At 36.6% G+C, this 25700-nt stretch overlaps 1 protein-coding gene across 2 annotated transcripts in view; it reads left to right on the top strand.

Moving 5' to 3' along the window:
• LMLN (leishmanolysin like peptidase) overlaps positions 1 to 25700 on the top strand; it is a 79285-nt gene that overhangs the window by 16427 nt on the left and 37158 nt on the right. For both annotated transcript variants that reach the window (XM_060010822.1, XM_060010823.1), the window contains exons 2-11: positions 3600 to 3697; positions 4548 to 4578; positions 5473 to 5555; positions 6105 to 6228; positions 8595 to 8773; positions 13355 to 13460; positions 17013 to 17107; positions 20392 to 20509; positions 21972 to 22079; positions 25035 to 25111. In XM_060010822.1, the coding sequence (XP_059866805.1) occupies positions 3600 to 3697; positions 4548 to 4578; positions 5473 to 5555; positions 6105 to 6228; positions 8595 to 8773; positions 13355 to 13460; positions 17013 to 17107; positions 20392 to 20509; positions 21972 to 22079; positions 25035 to 25111 (1019 nt within the window). The remainder of the gene's footprint in view (positions 1 to 3599; positions 3698 to 4547; positions 4579 to 5472; positions 5556 to 6104; positions 6229 to 8594; positions 8774 to 13354; positions 13461 to 17012; positions 17108 to 20391; positions 20510 to 21971; positions 22080 to 25034; positions 25112 to 25700) is intronic.

Here is a 25700-nt window from a genome sequence, read left to right as displayed (position 1 = left end):
GAGAATGTATATGACTGTGCCTTTGACTTCTAACGGGCATAACAGTTCTCAGAACTTCTGAGAGTCTATCTCCCAGGTTATAATCCTCAGTTTGGCCCAAATTAAATACCCTTTTCTCTTCTTAACTTGATTGTTAGTTGAATTTTTCTTGACATTTCCAAGAATCCTCTCCTAGTGGAGTCACATAGGACATGCTTAATCCGTTTAGCAGTAACTTGTAAGAACAAGCACAAATTGTTGTCTACAGGGAAGCTCGTCTGAGTCTAGGAGTCCAGGGTTTTTATTGGAGACGGTTCATGTAGGCACAATTTCAGTCACTAACATTCCTGACTCTGAGAAGTAAACAGATGTTCAGCATAAACTGTATTTCTGTTAACAGTTTGGGCACAATGAGACTGCCTTATTGCTTAGGGAAGTTTTATGTCAGTGTAGGGACAGTTTACCATTCAAATTCTGGGACCAGTGAAAAGTCAAACTTGCAAGCAGGTCTTTCTAAAGATAGTAGTCTTAGGCCTGCTATGTTAACTGTTTTCTACACAATAGACTTTTATATTTACTTATCTAACATTTCCACTTGTCCACATTCCTTCCTACAGATCTTGTATATAGTGAATGTGTTCCCTCAAAATTCATATGTTGAAAGGCTAACTCTCAATATAATGGTTAGGAGATGGGGTCTTTGGTAGATGATTAGGTCATGAGGGCAGAGTCCTTATGAATGAGATTAATACCCTTATGAAAGAGCTCCTTGCCCCTTCTGCCAGAGGATACAACCAGACTATGGCCTTAAGAAACAAGAAGTGAGCCTTCACCAGGCACCCAGTCTTCTGGCGCCTTGATCTTGGACTTGTCAGCCTCCAGAACTGTGAGAAGTAAATTTCTGTTGTTTGTTAGCCACCCAGTTTATGGTATTCTGTTATAGAAGCCTGAACTAAGACAAGATCCAAGTTACCCTCTAGTGTCATTTCCATTACCATGAAGAACTTCCTTTAGTGTTTCCTGTAGTGGAGGTCTGCTGGTGATGAATTCTCTCAGTTTTTGTTTATCTGAAATATCTTTATTTCCTCTTCATTTTTGAAGGGTAGTTTCATTGGAGATACACTTCAGTATTGAATATCTTTCTTTTAGTGCTTTAACTATTTGTTCCATTGTCTTCTCATCTTCATTTTTTTAAATTAAAGACTATTATTTATTTATTTATTTTGGCTGTGTTGGGTCTTCGTTGCTGCACACGGGCTTTCTGTAGTTGTGGCGAGTGGGGGCTACTCTTCATTGAGGTGCGCAGGCTTCTCATTGTGGTGGCTTCTCTTGTCGTGGAGCAGGGGTTCTGGGCACATGGGCTTCAGTAGTTGTGGCATGTGGGTTCAGTAGTTGTGGCTTGCGGGCTCTAGAGTGCAAGCTCAGTAGTTGTGGCTCACGGACTTAGTTGCTCTGCAGCATGTGGGATCTTCCTGGACCAGGGCTCGAACCTGTGTCCCCTGCATTGGCAGGCAGATTCTTAACCACTGCACCACCAGGGAAGCCCTTAAAGACTATTTTTTAAAAGCAGTTTTAGATTCACTGCAAAATTGTGAAGAAGGTACAGAGATTTCCCAAATACTCTGTTCCTCCTCACATGCATAGGCTCCCCTATTATCAACATCCCCAACCAGAGTGGTATGTTTGTCATAATTGATGAAACTATATTGACATATCATAGTCACCCAAAGTCCATAGTTTACATTAGGATTTACTCTTTGTGTTGTACATTCTATGTGTTTGGACAAATGTATAATACAAATGTATAACGACATGTAGCCATCATTACAGTATCATACAGGTCCACTGCCCTCAAAATCCTCTGTGCTCTATTAATCCCTCACCCCTCTATCCCTGGCAAACAGTGAACTTTTTACTGTGTCCATAGTTTTGCCTTTTCCAGAATGTCATATAGTTGGAATCATATAGTATGTAACCTTTTCAGATTGGCTTATTTCACTTACTGATATGCATTTAAGGTTCCTCCATGTCTTTTCCTGGCTTAATAGCTCATCTTTTTAGCTCTGAATAATATTCCATTGTCTGGATGTACCACTGTTTATTTATCCACTCACCTCTTGAAGAACATCCTGGCTGCTTCTAAGTTGTAACAGTTATGAATAAAGCTGCTATAAACATCCATGAACAGGTTTTTGTTTGGATATAAGTTTGTAACTCATTTGTGTAAATACCAAAGAGCATGATTGCTGGGTGGTTATGGTAAAAGTATGTTAAGTTTTGTAAGAAACTGCCAAACTGTCTTCCAAGGTAGCTGTACATTTTGCATTCCCACCAGCAATGAATGAGAGTTCTGTTGCTCCACATCCTTGGCAGCATTTGGTATAGTATGTGTTCCAGATTTGGGCCATTCTAATAGGTGTATAGTGATATTTTGTTGTTTTAATTTGCATTTCCCTGATGACGTATAATGTGAAACGTCTCTCTGTATGTTTATTGGCCGTCTATATACCTTCTTTGGTGAGGTGTCTATTAAGGTTTTTGGCCCATGTTTTACTTGGATTGTTCATTTTCTTTTTCTTTCTTTTGGCCGCGCTGGGCATGGCATGTGGGATCTTAGTTCCCCGAAAAGGGATCGAACCCGGGCCCTCTGCATTGGAAGCGCAGAGTCTTAACCACTGGACCGCCAGGGAAGTCTCTCATTTTCTTACTGTTGAGTTTTAAGAGTTCTTTGTATATTTTGGATAATAGTCCTTTATCAGATTTGTCTTTTGCAAATATTTTCTCCCAGTCTATGGCTTGTCTTCTTATTCTCTTGATGTTAACCCTCATTGAGCAGAAGTTTTTAATTTTAATAAAGTTGAAATTATCAGTTATTTCATTCATGGATCGTACCTTTAGTGTTATATCTAAAAAGTCATCACTATATCCAAGGACATCTGGTTTTTCTCCTATGGTATCTTCTAAGAGTTTTATATAGTTTTGTGTTTTACATTTTAGGTCTATATTCCATTTTGAGTTAATTTTTCTGAAAGATGTAAGGTCTGTCTCCAGATTCATTTTTTTTTCCCATGTGAATATCCAGTTGTTCCAGCACCATTTGTTGAAAAGACCATCTTTGTTCCATTGTATTGCTTTTTTTCCTTTGTCAAAGATCTGTTGAATATACTTATGTGGGCCTATTTCTGGGCTCTCTATTCTGTTCCATTGGTCTATTTGTTTCTTCTTTTGCCAGTACCACACTGTCTTGATAATGTAACTTTATAGTAAATCTTGAAGTCAGGTAGTGTCAGTCCTCCAACTTTGTTTTTTTCTTCAACATTTTGTTGACTATTCTTGGTCTTTTGCCATCTATATAAACTTTGGAATTAGTTTGTTGATATGCACAATGTAACTTGCTGGGATTTTGATTGGGATTGCATTGAATCTATAGATGAAGTTGGGAAGAACTGACATCTTGATAATTTTGAGTCTTCCTATCCATGAGCATGAACTGTCTCTCAATTTATTTAGTTCTTGTATTTTTTCTGGGTATTACACTTGAAATTTAGTTTACTAATTTTAAGTTGGGACCTCAATTAACTAATCTATACATTTTTTTCAAATCTGTTCCTTTTTTTTAGGTCATAAATAAGGTCCATCTTAAGGCAAATCATATTATAAAGAGAGATGTTAATGAACATTTAAGAATCAAGACTGTCTACGATAAAAGTATTGAAGAGTAAGTACATCATTATTTGTCATCTTTTTTTTTTTTTTTTTTTTTGCAGTACGCAGGCCTCTCACTGTTGTGGCCTCTCCCGTTGCGGAGCACAGGCTCCAGACGTTTAGGCCCAGCAGCCATGGCTCACGGGCCCAGCCGCTCCGCGGCATGTGGGATCCTCCCGGACCGGGGCACGAACCCGTGTCCCCTGCATTGGCAGGCGGACTCCCAACCACTGCGCCACCAGGGAAGCCCCTGTCATCTTTTTTTATTAAGAATCAAACTATTGAAAATATTTTCATCTGTTACCTGGAGTTCTATAAATGGAAGTAGATGCTAGTGTACCCTCAAAATGGAATTAAGCTAAATATGCTTTTTAGTTTAGAAAGATGAAGGCCATGGGATATGATTTAAATCTATACATCATGAATAATTTAAGCACACCAGTGTATGTCTACTTATGTGGTCAATAACAGACCTGGAAGGCACTTAAGTACTTGGAGGAACAATAAGACAAAATACTAATACAATAGTAAGAACATTTACAAAATTATTAACCAGAGAGATGATATAGCCTAATTTTTAATTTAGAGTAAGAGGGCGTCCAGAAAAGAGATAAATTATGAATCTGTAGTAGTTTATGAAGAGCTATTGGGAGTAGGTGATGTCTTTCCCTATCTTTAACTTCCCAAATGAATGAAACAGTATGTGATCAACTCTTAAATGCTCATTGAGATTTAGAGGGACTGATATGGCATGCTTCCACAAAGCATTCCTTGGGACTCCTGCCAGTTGTATTCTGAACAAAAATGAGATAGTGGTTTGCCCTCAGCATGGCAATCTTTATGTTTTATGTCATCATTTTCAGGTTGCTCCCTGAGAAAAGACACCTTGTAAAGGTATGTAATAAATACTCATAGCTTGAATTGGACACTTAAAATGGTGCATTTTATTGTATGTAAATTTTACTTCAGTAATGAAAAACATACACATAACTATTCTGTGAATGACTGAATAAAAGGTGTTGGTAGTGAATGTATTTCTATTATCACCAAGGTGTTTTTATGATGCACTCACCAAAACTTTGTTCATATTTGATATTAAGTTAGTCTTCTCATTTTATAATTTGATATTAAATCATTCTCATATTTTTACTTGTCCTCTTAAGTTTTAGGGGAGCAGAGCATGCTTCAGATAGGATGAAAAAGATGATGTTTTAAAAACATTGAGAACACTATTCTCTTGGTGGAAATGCTCATTCTCATGAAGATTAATTGGCCTGATAGTATGAAATGCCAAGGTCATTTATAGAGGTGCTAGCCTCATAAGTTTTTTAACTGTTACAGAGGCACACACACACATTAAGCCACTTCATTATGGGGTCACAGAAATGGGTGAGGCTAAAGTAGATCTTCTAAATATATGATTTTCTTAACATAAACTACCTTCATGTTGGAATAATCTAAATCAGTCTCAAATTTAAAGTAATATTAATAGTTGTGATTTATGTTTTATAATATTCTATTTAAATGGGGTAGGAAAGAACATTTAAATTCTATTTAAATGTTCTTTCCTCCAAACTAAACTAGTAAATGAGGAAATTCCTTTGCTCCTAGACTCAATCTTTCCCTAGCCATAGTCACACAACTTTTGACTAGTACCTATATTCCAGAATTATAAGGCTTTTTCCTTCTTTCCCCTTAGTCATTAATATCCTATGCTTACTTGTTTTAAATATAGTTTATCTTTTAGCTGTAATTCTGACTGGTTTTTTTTTTCCAACTTTTATTTAGACCAAACTTTTTCCACAAGCTGTTTCTTATTTAGAGAAGACTTTTCAGGTTCGTAGACCTGCGGGCACCATATTACTTAGTAGGTATGTCACATTACACACAGGTCATTTTCTTCAGTTGTTTAGTATTTAGTACTCTGCCCACCCCATTCTGTCAGTATGGCAAATTGTGAGTTTTATACTGGAGTATTTTATTATGCTGGTTCCTGGAGACCAAACTGTAAGATATTTAAAAAGAATAAAAGAGCATCTGTTGGGTAATCATTCTTTTCCCGATTTTCCATTATGAGGTGACCCACTGGATCTTTTCCTTGGGTATAGTTGTACCCTTTTTCCCATATCCCCTTCCTTCATGTGTACAGTATTGGCTTTTTCCCATATCCCTTTTTCCCATATCCCCTTCCTTCATGTGTACAGTATTGGCTTTTGAAGTATTTGAGTGTTTGAAAACCCAGATCAGAAGAATTTGCCATGGAACCAAAATTCTTTATTAGACTACTTTTCTAACTAAAATAGTAACTATTATAAATGAAATAAACATAGCAGCTACTAGTTTTTTACAATGTTTTAACTGCTGTGAACTCATCTTTATTTTTTTTTGTAATTAAACTTTGATGTACGAATGAACTGAAGACAATGTGCAACAAACCAATACCAATACCTTCGGAAGGAAAATGATCACCATAGATGCTGTACTGGGGAATGTGCAGAGCATACAAGATGTGGCCCCGTTATAGTGCCTGAGGAGCACCTCCAGGTATTTCACCCTGCTCTTAGCAATGTTCTTATTCTTTAGGATAAACTTATGACAGATTTTCAATCTGTGATTGTCACTAAGAAGATTTTACAGACTTAAGTTCAAAAGCTTCATTCTCTACCAAAAGTAATCACAGTTAGGTGTGCTGATTTTATTCTTTCATTGGTTTTCAAGTGAATTTAATTATTTTTTTCAATTTATCTCTGAGGCGGCTGAATCGTGTCTGCTTAGGACTTTATCTTTGCCCTCCAAAACATCTTTTAGCAGCTATATACCTCAGAATTTTTAAAGGGCAATTTAACATTATCTCTTCAAATAAAAATAATGTGTATGCTTTAACCCAACCTGGAAATGTATTCCATAAAAATACTTATAACTATGTAATATATGTTCAAGGATATTCTTTGCAAAACTATAAATATGCCTATATTAATATTACTTAAGTTATGGCATAACCACATAATGGAGCACTACACAGCTGTTAAAGAATGAAGTAGAAGGACTTCCCTGGTGGTCCAGCGGGTAAGACTCTTTGCTCCCAATGCACGGGGCCCAGGTTCAATCCCTGGTTGGGGAACTAGATCCCACATGCATGCCGCAACTAAGAGTCTGCATGCCACAACTAAGATCCGGTGCAGCCAAAATAAATGAACAATATTAAAAAAAAAAAAAGAACAAAATAGATCTTTATATACTGATTTGGAAAGATAGTTAAGCTTTTAAATGGAAAAAAAAGTTGTAAATCAGTATGGGTAGTTAGTCTATTTCATTTAAAAATTAAAAATTATCATCAATTATTCAGCTTTCAGTAAAGCTGAAATAAAAGCATAAAAAATAAGAAGTGTATACACACATATAAAAATTATGAAGTAATCTGGAGGTATACATATATAAAAAATCTGGAGACACATAAAATTTTAATGGTTTTCATTGAGTTGGATTATGGAGGGCTTTTATTTGTTAACTTATACATTTTTGTAATGTTCTGATTTTTCATATTAAGCATCTATTATTTGTATCAGAAAAAATATAAAAAGTTTAAATGTGTAAACCAGAAAGCCAATTTATTTATACCTATATTTTGGAAAATATGATTATTGCTTTAGCTGCTTTTCTCTATTGAGCTGTGTTCTCTCATTACTTTTAGAAAATGAATACATTATTAAACATTGACTTCGTCAGCAAAATTAAGCATATAGTTGAAGTTTACTTTATAATTTTTTTCTCAGAGTATTTGAAGCTCACTAAAGGCTTTTGGCACTAATACAGCTAACTTACTCAGCTTCCATTTCTTTTATCAAATTTCTTGAAAGCATAGAGGGTTTGGGGAACATGTTTAAAAATTGAAACAACCTGTTAATTACATATTTATCTCTTTTCCTGAGACATTTAGAGATATTTCGTAGACATTTTAAGGCATATTTCTTTGCTTTTTTTTCTAAGGTATTTTTGTTTTTAATTCTTTTGGCTTTTTCAAATTCTGCTTTCTACTTATCTTCTTGGGGGTCCTGATTTTTTTTTTTTAAATAAATGAGAGATCATGTAAAGAATGCTATTAAATCACAGCTTTTCTTAATATCAACTATTAACAGATTAAAGTAATTGAATTTTAAAATTATAAATACATGTATTAGAGAAGCAAGAGTAAACAATGTAATGAAATGAGAATTTCTGTCTTTTCTCTCTCTGCAAGCGTCACCTATGCCTTAAAAAAAACACCATTTACTGATTTTCCTATTTATAATTTGGAGATTATGATTGTTTAGGAACTTTGATAGAAGAAGTTCTCTAAAAAACGTATGTTAAAAGGGCAAAGTTTGCTTAGAAAACTAGAAACAAAGGTAATATTACAAGATGACTTTAACTTTTTACCTTATATACTTTTGTATTATCTGAATTTTTAACAAGATACATGAATTACTTATAATAGGAAAATACTTCCAGTAAATAAAGTTTTTTATTAATTAGTTTTGAAGTAACTATAGATTCATGGGAAATTGCTAAAAAAAATGTGTACAAGAAGGTCCCTTGTAATTTTCACCTAGTTTCAGGGTTTAATAAAACCTTTTCTATTGCTGTCTTTTTTGTACCCTGGTTGCATGCCCTTTATAAATAGCAATTGTTTGTTTTAATTAATATTATACATTTATGATTATAGTATATAAAGTAGAAATTTTAATAAAATAAATTTAAAATTAGAGATAGGAATTGAGTAGAGAGAGGTATGGATTTTGATAAAAGCTGAAGGATAATAAATAAAAATTAAATCATACATATTTAGAGTCTGGATTCATTATAAATTAAAAGTCCTGATAGCTAACCTCATCTCTGGTCTGTTTTTCCGTTGTTGTCCCCCATGGGCATAGCAATGCAGAGTCTGCTGTGGGGGTAAGTGGCCCTGTGGAGCAGTGGGTGTGCCAGACCAAGAGGGAGTCCGGGATGCAGACTTTGTTCTTTATGTTGGTGCTCTGGCCACTGAGAGGTGCAGCCATGAAAACATCATCTCTTATGCAGCCTATTGTCAGCAGGAAGCAAAAATGGACAGGTAAACTTTCCCCTGAGACTTATTTCCCAAGATCTAAAATAAGAACTCTTAAAACATATTCTAAGTGTTGAGAGTACAAGAAGTTTGCATTTGCGAGATTACCTCCAGTAGTAAGAAATGGCATACTGCCTGGATTGGGGTGTGGTGGGGGAACCAGGTTATACAACTGCTATGCATATGGTAATATAAGTACCAATTCCAAAGGAAAAGTCTACTGTCAATAGAATTTTCTTTGAAAGTGATGACACCTCTCTAAGGAAACAATTTGAACTTTAATTTTAGCACTTCTGTGCTGAACTGTAAGATGTTCAAAATAACTGTTCATCTAATTGTCATATCATTATGTCCTTCACTTAGCTTAATTATCTCTAAAAAATTTAGAGTCCCGGAACTTCCCTGGCGGTCCAGTGGTTAAGTCTCCACACTTCCACTGCAGGAGGAGCCACTTCAGTCCTCGGTTGGACTAAGATCCCACATGTTGCTTGGCCAAAAAAAAAAAAAAAGGACTCTTTTTTTTTTTTTTTTTTTTTTTTGTGGTACGCGGGCCTCTCACTGTTGTGACCTCTCCTGTTGCGGAGCACAGGCTCCGGACATGCAGGCTCAGCGGCCATGGCTCACAGGCCTAGCCGCTCCCTCTTTTTTATTTAAAAAATATTTCAAAAATTTTTTCTCAGTGAAGCAGCCTTGAAATAAAGTTGTTATGCATACAGAAGATTGCCTGTTACACACCAGACAAATCAGTTAAAGGCAGTAGAAACTGGTATGTCTCAGTATAGTTTGTATGTGACGTTCTCAAATCTAGGAGAGTTAATGTGACCACATTCAATGGTCCAGTGAATGTAAGGACCGTTGCCGAGTTCCTGAACATTCATCTACCTATCAAAATACTAGCTGACTTTAAAGAGCTGTTTCAGTTCTATTGATAGCTAATTAATTTAAGGAAAAAATGAAATTATTAGTAGGACCAAGTATCCAATACAAAGGAAACACTAATATATGCTTCAGAATTATACTGTCAATACTGAAGGTGGTAAGGAGGTCAAAATCAGCATCATGGATTATGAAAGCAGTCTGTTAGCATGTTACTATATAATTATTGATCCATGAAATAAACTCAGAAATCTTTAGCTTCTGAATGTTGAGAATGCATCGAGTCAAATATTTATTACTGAAGAAGGAAGTGCTATATGGTTTTGAAGATGTATATGTACTGTTGTTTAGTAAAAAGGATATATGTATTTAATAGATTGTTCCTTTTTTCCTGAGAAGCTGTCATTAAATTTATGAAATTTTATAATTACTGGTGTCTCAATATCAAGGAAATATGGTATTTGAAGTGCTAAATGAATGACAAGTTACTTGATAAAATGAGATACTTCTTAAAGTAGGTGTCTTTGAGAAATATACCTTCATAATAGCAGTGCTGCAGAATCATGGCTCTTTATCTTAATTTGACCTAAACCATATGGATTGTGCACACACACAATCTCATTTTTAATATACTGTTGAGTGTCAGAAGAACATTGCAAAACAGTGTACATAATACGATTTCATACTTGTTTTAAAAATCTGTGTATGGGGCTTCCCTGGTGGCGCAGTGGTTGTGAGTCCGCCTGCCGATGCAGGGGACACGGGTTCGTGCCCCGGTCCGGGAGGATCCCACATGCCGCGGAGCAGCTGGGCCCGTGAGCCATGGCCGCTGAGCCTGCGCGTCCTGAGCCTGTGCTCTGCAACGGGAGAGGCCACAGCAGTGAGAGGCCCGCGTACCGCAAAAAACAAAAAAAAAAACAAACAAAAATTCTGTGTATGGACTTGAATGTGCTAAGGTAAAAGTCAAAAATAATTAGGATTACCCACTATCCCAGTTTTCTCGGGAGTACCCTTGGTTTAGCCCTGAAAGTCCCATATCTCGGGAAATCCCTCAGTCCTAGGCAAACCAGGATGGCTGGTCACTCAAAAAATAAAGCACCCCAATTGTTGATAGCAGTTACCTGTGATAGTGGAATTTAGTGGTGGTAGTTTGTAAAATAGGGAATTTTTACCTTTTTCTTCATACATTTCTATATGTTTGGATATATAGCTTTTTCCAATGAGCTTTAATTACTTTTTTAAACAAAAGACATGTTAAAGTGAACCTTATGTATTAGGAACAGAATGGCTTCCCTGGGGAAGTAGGGAGAGGGATATAAAATCCCATGCTGAGATGGGTCTGGATTAGTTCAGCTCCTTTCAGCATCTGATAATACTGAAGGTACTTAAAGTATCTAATTGTCTTTTGGGGAGAGAATCCAACATAGGAGTTATCACACAGATGAGAATCCCATAGCCCAGAGATGCATCTCACTTTCTTTTCACTGCTATTATATTTCTTTAAGGCACTTGAACATTTGGTTCACTTTAGGTGTGAATGACTAGCTGAAAGAATAAATGTTCCTCGTGTCAGTGAATCTGAAGCTACTCATGTATGTATTCTCATACATGGGGAAAATTTTGGTTGCTTATGAGGAGAATGTTGATGTTAGAAGAGCAATATCTTAAGTTGTTCTTTTTGAATCTTTTTAGTAGTAGTGAAACTTTCCTTCAAAACTGCTATATTGCGTTAATTCATTCCATAAATATTTGAGTGCTTAATATGTTGCCAGCAGACTAGGTGAACAAAATAGACACGTGTACCTGTCTCATGGAACTTACAAATTACAGAGGGAGTCAGATGTTAGTTAAATACTGATACAAATAGACATGTGATTTCAAATATGATAAATACTTTGTAGAAAAAGACAGGGTGTTGCAACATAAAAGAGAACAAAAGGGGGAAACATAATTTAGATCAACTGGGCAAAAAAGGCCTCTTTGAAAAAGTGAAACTTTAGATATAACCTGAAAATCGATAGGCTTCAGCCAAATAAAGAGCTGGAGAAAGAGCTTATGTTAGGAAAATGCTGTGTCTACCTGTTGCTCTTAGAAGCCACTCCAGTGGAAACTGTGCTTGAGGATGAGAGCTTTAGGGGATGCGTTGGAGGGAGAAGTAGACAGGGCTGTTTCATTCTAAATGCAGTAGGGGGCTTCCCTGGTGGCTCAGTGGTTGTGAGTCCGCCTGCCGATGCAGGGGACGCGGGTTCGTGCCCCGGTCCGGGAAGATCCCACATGCCGCGGAGCGGCTGGGCCCATGAGCCATGGCCACTGAGCCTGCGCGTCCGGAACCTGTGCTCCGCGGCGGGAGAGGCCACAGTGGTGAGAGGCCCACGTACCGTGGAAAAAATAAAAAAAATAATAAATGCAGTAGGAAGTTCCTGACAGGGTTTAAGCCTGATAGTGACGTTTATTTTATATCTTAGAGGTCACCGTGGCAATATTTTGGTGAGTGAATTATACTCATACTTTTCTAAGTGCAAGTCTGTTGTTTTCAAGTATGAAGAAAGTGCACTGTATGTTTTTTTAACTAAATAAGGCAAATGTTACTCTGTAAATAGGCCATCACCATTTGGGGAGGTTTGTGGTATTTCTATGGTAAAATGTTGAGGTAGTGTTGGGAGAAATACCTTGGGGTTCCTTACTGTTTGTCACAGCTTTTGAAAGGCAGGTGGGTGCGTGGTGAAACTGATTGAATTACTGTGGGTCCTCGTGAGCTCTTGGACTCTCAAGTTCTAGGCTCAGAAAGAGATATAGAATTCTGTAGATTCTAGAAGGTATAGAATACTGTATGAAAGAAGATAATAGGAAGATAAAAAACTTTATGTTGGGCTTCCCTGGTGGCAGTGGTTAAGAATCCACCTGCCAATGCAGGGGACATGGGTTCGAGCCCTGGTCCGGGAAGATCCCACATGCCGCAGAGCGACTAAACCCATGCGCCACAACTACTGAGCCTGCGCTCTAGAGCCCACGAGCCACAACTACTGAAGCCCGCGTGCCTAGAGCCCGTGCTCTGCAACAAGAGAAGCCACCGCAGTGAGAAGCCTGCGCACCGCAGCGAAGAGTAACCCCCGCTCACGACACTAGAAGAAAGCCCATGTGCAGCAACAAAGACCCAACACAGCCAAAAATAAATAAATTTTTTAAAAAATTATGTTAATGAAGGCATTATTGGGACAGGAGAAAGGGAATAGTGAAATGGAAATCAGAAGGTTCAGCAACTTGCAGCAACCTGAATGATTTGCTTATTGTCCTCTTTTGTACCTACTTTTCCTCTCTACCTACTTGTCTGTCCCTGTGCCTATATATATAGTGAAATGCTGAAGTCAGAAATGAATTTTGCAAGAAAAATAGTGTTATAATTAAAATTTTTTAGTTCATTCCCTTTTTTGGTACATATTGACATACTTTACAAATTCACACTGAAGTATAATTAACTGACTCTATCCTCTTGAGGGAACAGCTGCTGATTAGCAATGTCATAGGAGAACACAGGTATATGTCTGGAAAGTAAAAGACAGTGAAAGTTAGATGTTATGTTGTAAAATGACATTTGATATTTCACAAAGATTTTTCTGACCTTGATCAGTTTTTGATAGAAAAATATAGGTTAATAAGTATAATACATATTGTCCTGGAATATAATTAAAAATTTAATGTCTGTTTTAACAGGCCAATTGCAGGATATGCTAACCTGTGTCCAAATATGATCTCTACCCAGCCTCAGGAGTTTGTTGGGATGCTGTCTACAGTGAAACATGAGATTATTCATGCCCTGGTAAATTTTGCTGTTAACTATTGTTCTCTCCTTCATGCCTTGATTTTCTGATTATACTCTCATTTTGATGTATATGTTAAAATTTAAGATTTTGTGGCTTCTTAGATCGTGTTCAGTAAAACCTAGTTGAATAGACCTCTGCCAGTAGACAATTTTTAATGATTAGGATAGCAGCTCGGTTGACTTATACTACCTAAAATAATGAAACAAGTAAATCCATTGGGCAAATAGGAGTTTTGAAAAAATGATTAAGCTTCTTAAGAAGAAACTTAGTAATTAAAAAAAATTCACTTTCATCTAAAATGATAGCTGATATGTTAATTATAGATCTTTCTTATCTCTTACAGAGATCTCATTTCTAAAAGTGTTCTTGGTCTATTTAGACTTTCTGAATTTTATATATATTAACTGATTCAGAACTTTGCTTTTCCCCAATTGGTCCAAAGTAGTAAACTTTTACAGTATGTCTGGGGAATTAAATAAAGTTGCCTAAAACCTAGGAAATGTCCTCCTGATGTCATTCATGTGTTTAGAAAATAGATGGGAGTAAAATGCAGTGATTAAGAGAGAGAATGGGACTTCCCTGGTGGTGCAGTGGTTAAGAATCTGCCTGCCAGTGCAGGGGGCACAGGTTCAATCCCTGGTCTGGGAAGATCCCACATGCCACGGAGCAACTAAGCCTGTGCACCACAACTACTGAGCCTGTGCCCTAGAGCCCGCGAGCCACAACTACTGAAACCCACGTGCCTAGAGCAGGTGCTCCACAACAAGATAAGCCACCGCAATGAGAAGCCTGCACACCCCAACGAAGAGTAGCCCCCGCTCACCGCAACTAGAGAAAGCCCTCATGCAGCAACGAAGACCCAACGCAGCCAAAAATAAATAAATAAATTTATAAAAAACAAAAATTTTTTTAAAATGGTAGCACCCACTATAGAGTACATTATTTAAAAAAAGAGAGAGGGAGAGAATGGATCACGCAGATCTAGGTGTGAATCTCCTTAGCTTTACTGCTAAAAATCTTTGGGATCTATTACAAATTATTTAGCCTTTGTAAGCCTCTGTTTCATCTATAAAATGAATATAGTAGTACATACTACAGTGGATTTTTTTCTTGAAGATTAAATAAGATGAAACATAAATGGCTTAGCACCATGCTCTACATAGTAAGGTATAATAAAATTAGTGACTATCATTTATTAGTCTTATTTCATGAGCTATTATGTATGACCTCAGTCTTTAAATCAGCAAATACCTTGGATAATTCAGTGAAACTCTAGTGTATCCAGATAGCACTTCTGGTCTTCAAGTAAGGAGATTCTAAAATGAATCATCTCTTTTCCTTTTATTAAAAAAGTAAGTTAAACCTGCTATTGTGATGAAAGATAAGCATCATTCTAAGTAACATTTTAAGCTTTAAGCTCCAAAAACAATAGATACTTGATGTTGAGAGAACCAGAAAAAAACAGCAGGTTTTAAGTCTAGTATATAAGTGAACATGAATGCAGAGGTCCCAGATATGAGGTAAATTAGGTTATGAACAGGCAGGTCACAAAAGAAAAGGTCCAATTGGCCAAGAAGTATATGAGAACATACTCAGATTTACTTTAGCAATCAGGGAATCTCAAATTAAAGTCAGACACCATTGAATATAAAAACATGTGTGAGAGTTACTATGTACATTGACTTTAAGGTAGTGATTACCCCTGGGAAAAGTGGGAAGAGAAAGGGTGAAGGTAATGGGCCTTCAACGGTATTCATTCTGCAGTGTTTTATTTCTTAAAAAAAAGTCTGAAGAAGACCTGGCAAAACGAATATCTTAAATCCTCTTAAGGAGTATACCTAAGTTTCTATTAGATTTTTAAACTTTTTTGTGTATTTGAATTATTTAAAAAATTGTAAAAACCTAGGAAATTTAAAATATTAGTTTGTCTCAAAAACCATCCTGGAGGATGCTAAGAATTAAATGTTTAACAAATACACTTATTCCCTATAAAGTTATATATTGCTCTAGCTATCAAATACAGTCATTCCTGGTTCTTTCAATACCAGATAAGCCTTCTGAAATGTGAGTGCTTAGAAAAATTTTCAAATTGATATTGTGGAAAAAAATGTGTATTTAGAATATTATGAAAGATGAGGCACAGCATACTATTTTAAGCTTTATATAACTTCAGTGAATTGTATATTAAAAACTGTTTAGATTTTCTTACCTGACTCCATTAAATGTTCTTTGCATCTTCAGAGATTAAAAAAGAAGAAATGTAGGAATAAAAGAATACTCTGGATTCCATTAATCATTTTGGCAAGGCTTGAATGACACAGGCCACAGTTATGTAAGCAAAGACATTTGCCAAAGAAATAGATTAATTAAGTGATCATTTGTGATTGTTAGTTATTTGGATATAAACTATAACATAGTCTCAGTGTATAAAACATGCTTAAGGGCTTCCCTGGTGGCACAGTGGTTGAGAGTCCGCCTGCCGATGCAGGGGACACGGGTTCGTGCCCCATCCGGGAAGATCCCACATGCCGCGGAGCTGCTGGGCCCCTGAGCCATGGCCGCTGAGCCTGCGCATCCGGAGCCTGTGCTCAGCAGCGGGAGAGGCCACGACAGTGAGAGGCCCGTGTACCGCAAAAAAAAAAAAGAAAGAAAAAAAAAAAACCATACTTAAATTAGTAGTTACAAAAGCACTTTGTTTTAGTTATTAGGTTAGGAAAGAAAGTAAGAAAAGAAATCTCACTAATGAAATAGGAGATATCAAATGTCAGTAATTTTTTTTTTTGCCCATTTTCTCATCTTATTTGGGAGAGGGGATAGAGAATGGGAATTTGAATACCTTTATGTGAAGTAGCTACTATCTTATTAAAATTGAAGACTTCTTTAAAATACTGTCTAAAAATGTGATTATAAACACAAAAATTCACATTGTAAAATACTTTTAGAAATACAGATGATTTTACACATTATTCTACCACCAAAAGAACCACAGCTAACATTTCGATATATGTTTCCAATCTTTTTTCCGAAGTATACACCCCCGCACATAAACACACATTTATAGTCTTTTTTATTTTAGATATAGATATATATTAAATATGGACTTTGGTATCAAAGACTTTGAATTTTTATGAGTGATCTTACTAGCACACCCCCCTGCTCTAAACTGTATTGTTAATTGTTGTTAATAGTAACATTTCCCTGGTTGCAATTTTAGAGTTTGTTAGTAAGTTCATGTGAAGAGGACCAACTATTATAAACACGTCTTTAAACAAATAAATGCATTGTCTATACCAACCAAAGAATGTCTTTGTTACTATTACTTTTGGTTTCCTCACTTAGAATTATCTCAAGTAATTGAAATTTAAAATTCATAATATGAAACACTTAATTTCAGTCCAATTCCAGTATATGGCAAGTTCCTGTAGAAATATTGGCCTGACACTTTTATGTGGTTGTATCAGTGTTCTCTTTTGATAGTGGCATGTTGTGATATCTATAGTCAGATTTGATATTTTTCACTGTAAGACATTTTGAACTTTTTCTTACAGGGTTTCTCTGCTGGGCTATTTGCATTCTACCATGATAAAGATGGAAATCCTCTAACTTCAAGATTTGCAGATGGTCTCCCACCTTTTAACTATAGGTATTTGGTTTTTTTTGTTCTTGTTCTTCTCTTTTAGGAGAGTGCTAAGACTAGCAGCTGAGAATCATAGCATGTTAAGTTCCATAAATAATAGTGGCTTTATGGCTAGCCTAAGAAGATTGTATGTCCTATCTTATTAAAACAAGATAGGATATAAGGGTGGGATGAATTGGGAGATTAGGATTGACATGTATACACTACCATGTGTAAAATAGCTAGCTAGTGGGAACCTGCTGTATAGCACAGGGAGGTCAGCTTAGTGCTCTGTGATGACCTAGATGGATGGGATGGGGGTGCAGGGTGGGAGGGAGGTCCAAGAGGGATGGGATATATGTATACACATAGCTGATTCACTTCATTGTACAGCAGAAACTAATACAACATTATAAAACAATTATACTCCAATAAAAAAAAAGAGTTCATTTAGCTTCACCTTTTCATTTTACAGATGAAACAATTGAGATGGAGAAAACTTAAGTGATTTATCCAAAGAGCCAGGACTCTTTGCCAGGCAGAGCTCTTTTCCACCACTCTGTAGCTTGTATTACTTTATAGGAGAGTCAGGCCATGGGAAAATATGGGTTGGTTATAGTTTGGTTTTTTAATAATTATTGCCTGTACATGGCAATATTTACATGTTAACTGGTATTTTATTTAGCTCATCATATTAACAGTGACCTAGAGGTTCAGGGCCTAAAAGAAATAATACCAAGAATTACTAAAAAAAAATTATCAAGAATTTTATATAGAATATCAGTCATAGAACTATAACCATTTGCATGCATTTATATAAAAAATGAATCTCTAAATTAAGAGCACATGTCCACAAAAAGACATGAAAATGAATGTTCATGGCAGTTTTGTTATTAATAAACAAAAAATGGAAACCACCCAAAGGTCCATCAATAGAAGAATGGATAAATAAATCGTGATATATTCCTATAACCAAAAACTACAAGGCACTAAAAAGAACACATTATTGCTGCATGCAGTAAAGTGTATGAATATCACAGTTACAAGTTTCAATAAAAGAAGTCGTAGTCCAGGGACTTCCCTGGTGGCGCGGTGGTTAAGAATCCACCTGCATGGGCTTCCCTGGTGGCGCAGTGGTTGAGAGTCCGCCTGCCGATGCAGGGGACATGGGTTCGTGCCCCAGTACGGGAAGATCCCACATGCCGCGGAGCGGCTAGACCCGTGAGCCATGGCCGCTGAGCCTGCGCGTCCGGAGCCTGTGCTCCGCAGTGGGAGAGGCCACAACAGTGAAAGGCCTGCGTACCGCAAAAAAAAAAAAAAAAAAGAATCCACCTGCTAATGCAGGGGACACAGGTTCGATCCCTGGTCTGGGAAGATCCCTCATGCTGCAGAGCAACTAAGCCAGTGTGCCACAACTACTGAGCCTGTGCTCTAAAGCCCGTGAGCCACAACTACTGAGTCCGTGTGCCACAACTACTGAAGCCCACGCACCTAGAGCCCATGCTCCACAACAAGAGAAGCCACCACAGTGAGAAGCCTGCGCACCGCAATGACGAGTAGCCCCCACTCGTAGCAACTGGAGAAAGCCCGTGCACAGCAACAAAGACCCAACGCAGCCAAAAAAAAAAAAAAAGTCATAGTTCAGTTGTATGGAGTTTAAAAACAGTCAACGGTAAAAGACAGATTAGTAGTTTTACTTGAAGCTGCAGGCTATTAAATGCCATACAAGTTGAACAGATTGAGAGGGGGCATAAAGAAACCTTCTCGGGGTGCTGACACTCTTTCATCTCTTTATCAGAGTAGTGGTATATGGATGTAGAATACAAAATTAATTCTCACACAAAGATCTCCATTTAGGTAGCTAGAAGTAAATATTAAAACAGATAGTACTTTATTCATCATAGTATTTTTTTAGAGTACATGTGAAGAAACAACTCTAATGTAGAAATACATGTTTTACTTCCTAGATTGTGTTCGTTTGGTGGTATGGGAGAAGTCTGGTCTTTCCTAAGAATTGTGGTCTTTATGGGAAACACATAAATAGTGAGATAGGCAACATCTACACAGTGATGTAGGTAAGGAGGAGAGAGATTACTACACACAAGAACCATTGTTAAGCTGATAATTTGCAGTGCTTTCTTACATTCGGGATATTCCTCAAAAGCAGGAAATCTTACAGTATAAATGGACATAATATAATAATATGAAATTCAGGTGTTAGACATAGAAAGAGTCGGATTTGGCCCTAACCTATTTATTTGGAGAAACCATTAATCTTGAAATGTGAATGATGAAGAGGATATTGGAGTTATTAATGAGGTAAAAACTGATTATTTTCTTGTTGGCTTTGTTCACTATTTATGTTTAAACATTGCCTTGCCACAGAAAAAGGAAAGGAATTAATAATCTTTCTAAGGCATGGGCATAAAAGGCATTTAATCCTTTTACGTTCAACCTATTTGTATCCTTGACTCTAAACCATGTCTCTTGTAGACATAGTTGGATCATGTTTTTTTTTTAATGCATTCTGCCAGTCAACCCCCTTCTGTTCCCTCTGGCTGCCAGATTGCTGATTTTCACCATGATTGTGGGCTGTTGGTTTTCAAAGCTGCCACAAAGCTGGAGAGAGGGCATGGGAAAACGCCACAAAGCTTGCTATTCTTACTGAGATTCATCCATTTTTCTTAAAGAAGTGCTTCCTGGATTACTACAAGCCTTTGGTTAATTTCCAGAGTTCTGAAAAAGTTCATTTGGCCAATTTTGATACTTTCCCCATTGCTTTCACAAAGTTCAGGGGTCCTTACTCTGCCGTTTTTACTGACATTTGTCTGGAATTTATTTCTGTATATGGAGTAAAATAGGGATTTAACTTTGTTTTTCCTAGTAGGATAAGCAGTTTTACAGCACAGTTATTAAGTAAATTATGCTTTCCCACTAAATTAAAATGTCACCTTTTGTTAAGTTTTGTTATGTGCAGTACTAGGATATGTCTCTAGACATGCTTTTGTTTTATCCAGTAAATTTGTTAAGAGGAAGTAATTCATTGTCATCTTAGCCAAAAATTAGCTATTTGAATTTGAGCAAGTTACTTCATCTCTCTAAGCTTCTGTCTCTTTACCTGCAAAATAGTGATGATAATCTCATAAAGTTATTGAAAAGATTAAATTAGAAAATGCTATCAAGTCTTTGCTTGCACTTGGTGTATAGTAAGCTCAAATATTTTAATTTCATATTGATAGTCATAAACACTTTTACACTTAAAGTGGTGGTGAATTTGCAAAAAGGACTGTCTTTTTATTCTTTAATTGCAGTCTTGGATTATATCAATGGAGTGATAAAGTAGTTCGAAAAGTGGAGAGATTGTGGGATATTCGAGATAATAAGAGAGTTCCTCACACTGTGTATCTTCTAGTAACACCTCGTGTTGTTGTGAGTATCACTGAACTTCATGTCTCATGAGCCATCTGCTCTTTTCGTTCATTATAGTCCCTTCTTTACTAATCATTATTGTTTAAGATCTAATGATTAAATTTCAAAGCCTGTAGTAGGAAACATAATATAAAGGCAGTACAGTAAAGCTACAGGCCAAGCACAATCTGAGGAAACAGAAATTTGGCGATGACTCTTATGGCTGCATTCTACCCACTGCTTTAAGTTGTGATACCAGTGGTCTGTTGTGATACCTCTTAGGATCCCTGGTACTATATGCATAATTGCTGGTCGTTTCATTTGGAGTCTGTTTTAGTCAGGGTTCTCCAGAAAAACAGAACCAACAGGATGTGTTGAGAGAGAAAAAGATAAAGAGATTTATTTTAAGTAATTGGCTGGTCCAAAATCTGATGAGGTGGGCTGGCAACCTGAAGACTCAGGGAACAGTTGTAGTTTGAGTCCAGAAGAAGTCGGCTGGCAAAATTCCTTCTTGCTCAGGGGTAAAGTCAGCCTTTGTTCTATGGAGGCCTTCAACTGAGTGGCCCATTTATGTTACAGAGTGATCGGCTTTACTTAAAGCCCACTAATTTAAATGTTAATCTCATCCAAAAACACCTTCACAGAAACATTCAGAATAATGTTTGATCAGCTATCTGTGGCCCAGCCAAGTTGACACATAAAATTAATCATCACACCCTCTTGTTTAATGACAGAAACCTATTCTCCCTTCTCCCCCTTCCTTGACTACACACAGCTCCTTCTGACCTCTGAACTTTTGCACTGCTCTTGGGATATTTCCCATCCCTGGAAATCTCTAACTGAAGGACAGACGAAACCAAATGAACAAAATTGTTTTCTAATGAACAACTTATTTTTCTTACAAAAACTATATCCATAATAAGAGCAGTTTATACCTGCATTAAACTCATTGTTGACACAACAGTTACAAATGGCAATCATACCAGTCTATAACTTTTTTGAAATATATGACTTAAAGCCAAAATCTTCAAATAGAGGAAAAAATATTAAGAGAAATAGTAGTTCAATAGCAAAGAAAAGTGTGACAGTATCAAAATATTTAATTATATTAAAAACTATATTTTTAGGGCTTCCCTGTTGGCGCAGTGGTTGAGAGTCCGCCTGCCGATGCAGGGGACACGGGTTCGTGCCCCGGTCTGGGAAGATCCCACATGCCGTGGAGCGGCTGGGCCCGTGAGCCCTGGCCGCTGAGCCTGTGTGTCTGGAGCCTATGCTCTGCAACAGGAGAGGCCACAACAGTGAGAGGCCCGCGTACCGCAAAAAACAAAAACAAACAAAAAAAAACTATATTTTTAGAAGACATTCTCTCTTCTCACCAAAGTAATTCTTTAATGACTACTTTATTATATCCAGTGTGGTAAGGAGTTTGCCGTTATGTTGTACTTTTGTAGGGTTTATTTACTTATTTTTTTCTGATTATTAGGATGAAGCACGAAAACATTTTAACTGTCCAATTCTGGAGGGAATGGAACTTGAAAATCAAGGTGGTATGGGCACTGAGCTCAACCATTGGGAAAAGCGATTATTAGAGGTCAGTTTATTTTAGAATTTTACTAGACATATTTTTTCTTTAATAAAAGAATTCGTACTCAACTTATTCAAATATATAATAGGTTATAAAGTAAAAAAATTTAAAAAGTCCGTTTCCCCTTTAGCTTTCCAGATCCACTTTCCAGATGTAATCACTATTTAAGTTTTTTAAATATCCTTCCAGAAATGTTAGATAGATAGACAGAAACACTGACACACAGCTTTTTTTTAATAGGTTCATACATTTATGCAACTTTTTTCATTTAACAATATATCTTAGACATCTTTCCAAGGCAGTATAAGTGCTTCTGCTATCATACAATGTATGCTTTCCTAAGGAACCTCTTTCTTCAAAATCGAACACTAAAAGTAACAAGGATTGTAGGAAACACAAATACCAGGTTATTAACAAAAGCAATAAGTCGTAATAAAAGTACTAGCTCAGTCTGAAAAGACATTATATTTCCAATAAATAAACTCCTGTATTTACTCTAGTATTTCTTTACCTTAAACAATAGCAAAAGGCAATGGTAGATAGATGGGAGACTATAAATCTGAATAATGGGGACAAGAGTAAAATGTACAAAGGTAAGAGAACAATGCAACAAACACTTCGAAGACAAAGCCTCTGGCCATACTGAGCCAGTTGGAAGAACATGGAGTGAATGAGCATCATACACAGCACAGCACTCCTCTGTTGCTGTGTTCTGCTCTCTTAGTGTATTTTGGTTTTTTGTTTGTTTTTTATTTTATATTGGAACATAGTTGATTAACAATGTTGTATTAGTTTCAGGTGTACAGCAAAGTGATTAATTTAGCTGCTATTGCTTCATTGCACAAAACATTAAAATCCAGAGAGGAATCATTATGAACCAACATGATTCCATCTTATACTGATGTCATTCCCTTATTTACTAGTCTCACATGAGCTCATTTACATTACAAAAATACATGCATTAGTAGAATAGACTGTATACATGGATCTACTTATTTTTAAACAGCTACATAATATTATATGAATGTAAAAACAGTCCTTTTTAATGAATAATTATGTTTTAAATTTTTTGTCTTAAAAATGTTGTAATGAGCAATTTATTTATATCTTCAGTGCCTTACAGGAGTGGCATTCCAGTAGGTGTTCTTTGGTTCAACTAAACAGTCAGTCAAACCTATAAGACCTAAACAGGTCACATTCAAAAACCATTAGAAGGATACAAGAAAGAAAGTACAGCATGCCAGCATGTCAGAGTCAGGCATTTCTCTAGTGCTCTACACAGTAGTCTAACAGCTGTCATCCATGCCTCTCTCCCTCTCCCTCCAACTCAAATACCATAAGCATAAGACCATAATAGAGGGGTGCAAGAACCAGCCTGGTTTAGAAGTACCATGTCCCAAATAAGAACCAACATCTTTTTTTAACAGTTTCATAGACATAACTTCCAGATGCCTGTAAGGGACATACCCATAAGAATCACTGCACACAGAGAAGTCCAAAACTGTGGTTTACCAACAGGTATTCATGTTCATTTATAGTAATCCCAAGTCTAGAGGCATAACAGGTGGTGTTTTTTCCTTAAGTCCCGTTGCCTAGTAACACAGTTGACATTCCACCCTTATTAGGTTTCCAGGGGAGCAGAACTAGAAAGTTAATGCAAGATCAGATTTGTTTATATAGAAAAAGGAAGGATAAATCCCTGGAAATGGAATTTCTGGGTCAAAGGGTGTATATGTGGGTGTGTGTATGTGTGTGTGTGTATTTTTTTTTTAGACGTCTGTTTAATTAAATGGTTGCAGGTTACATACACCATGATCCAAGTTAGCAAAATTATGAAAAGAGTGAAATTAATGCTTGTGCTGACTGTTCTTATCTAGGTGACCACAAAGTAACAGTGATAAAAACTTACGGAAGACACGTACACTTATTTCTCACATGGGAATAAGTTTATTTTCCTTAAGCAGTTTTCTCAAGTGATTCCCTTTAGAAAGCTGTAGATTGTCCAGAAATGAAAATTTACTTAGTTTTCAATAGAAAACTTGAGAGTAGTCATTTTATTAGTTTCATTAACCGCTGCCTTTCCTCTGAAATCAACTTTGTGTCCTTGAACTATTTTTTTTAAAAGATGATATTAAAGTACTTGAGATGGCCATCCAGTGTTCAACATAAAGATTAGCAGAATACGGGAATTCCCTGGAGTCCAGTGGTTAGGACTCCGTGCTTTCGCTGCTGATCAAATCATGGGTTTGATCCCTGGTCTGGGAACTTAGATCCTGCAAGCCGTACAGGCGCCCCCCTGCCCAAAAAAAGGAATAATCAGAGCTTCCCAAAGATAGAATATGCTTCCTTGAGAGACAGTGAAGTCCTTACCATTAGGTGACCTCCTGGTAGGAATTTTATTATAGAAATTAAGACACTGGAAAAAAAAAAAAAAGACATTGGGTAGTTAGTAGACCTTGATATTTTGGTTCCCTCAGGCAACTCCTTTGATCCTATGATTCTGTGATACTTGTTTTGCATATTAATATGTGATCGCAAAGTATAGAAAGTTGGTTATAAAAGCATTTTCTTTGTAATTCAGGCAAGTATTCCATTCCCCACTCCATTATCTGGGCATCTGTCTCAACCACCCACTTTACTTTGCCTGAATAGTGTAATGTTTTTACAGTATTTCTGTTTCCATATATTTATCTTCATTTTTATCACAGAGTTCTAAATGCTAGTTATCTATCATTACAGGGAAATTGTATACACTATAGACATTTGAGGCAGAAAGTAGATTTTGCTTTAAGCTTCAGTCTTGTCATCTTAAAGACGACTTATGTATTCCACTATTTTAAGTCAATATTTTGTCAGCCCTCACACTTGCAACATTTTAAATATACATCAAAGCACTCACGGAAATTATTGGGACTTGCAAGGAGTCCAGTCTTCTAATTAAAATCTGTTGGTGATTTTCAGAATGAAGCAATGACTGGTTCTCACACCCAGAACCGAGTCCTCTCTCGAATCACTCTGGCGTTAATGGAGGACACTGGGTAAGACAGCTGTGAGAATTTTATATGAATTGTTTATTAAAATGAAATGAATATTAAGATTACTATTAAGATGAAATAAACATTAGCTTAAGAAAATACTGACATTTTACACTGAAGTAAAATGTACCTATTTTTAAAATTTTGTGCAGTTAGCTATCCATTACCTGTACCACCTCCATTCATTCATTCATGTTTGAGACCCTGAGGTGTATAGTAATGAATAGAAATAAATCCCTGGCATTATGAGATTTTTTAATAAGTAGAGGCCATGCAGATATGAAGGAAAAGCTTACCTAAACAATTTTTTTTAATTGTAAGTGAAATTGGTTTATGTATAGATTCCTGGTTTTTAAGGCAGTAGAACTTTCTTGTAAAGCAATAGAATACCGTTTTTAAATGACTCCGGTGGGAGTCTTTTTCACTGTGGGTTCCTGGGTTTTTTTTTTTTTAACAAGTCTCAGTTTTTGATAGCTTCCTTGCTTTTTGGTATAGCAGGATGTACCAGGCTGATCTGCACATACCCTGTATCATCCTACATCTGGCATTAGCCAGTCTTCCAAGGAGCACTGGAATGTTCCTTTTGATGGAG

The sequence above is a fragment of the Delphinus delphis genome, chromosome 4 (assembly GCF_949987515.2).
Source record: "Delphinus delphis chromosome 4, mDelDel1.2, whole genome shotgun sequence".
NCBI classification, from domain to species: Eukaryota; Metazoa; Chordata; class Mammalia; order Artiodactyla; family Delphinidae; genus Delphinus; species Delphinus delphis.
Note: the sequence above shows the minus strand (reverse complement) of the source record. Positions and strands in the feature narration are given on the sequence as shown.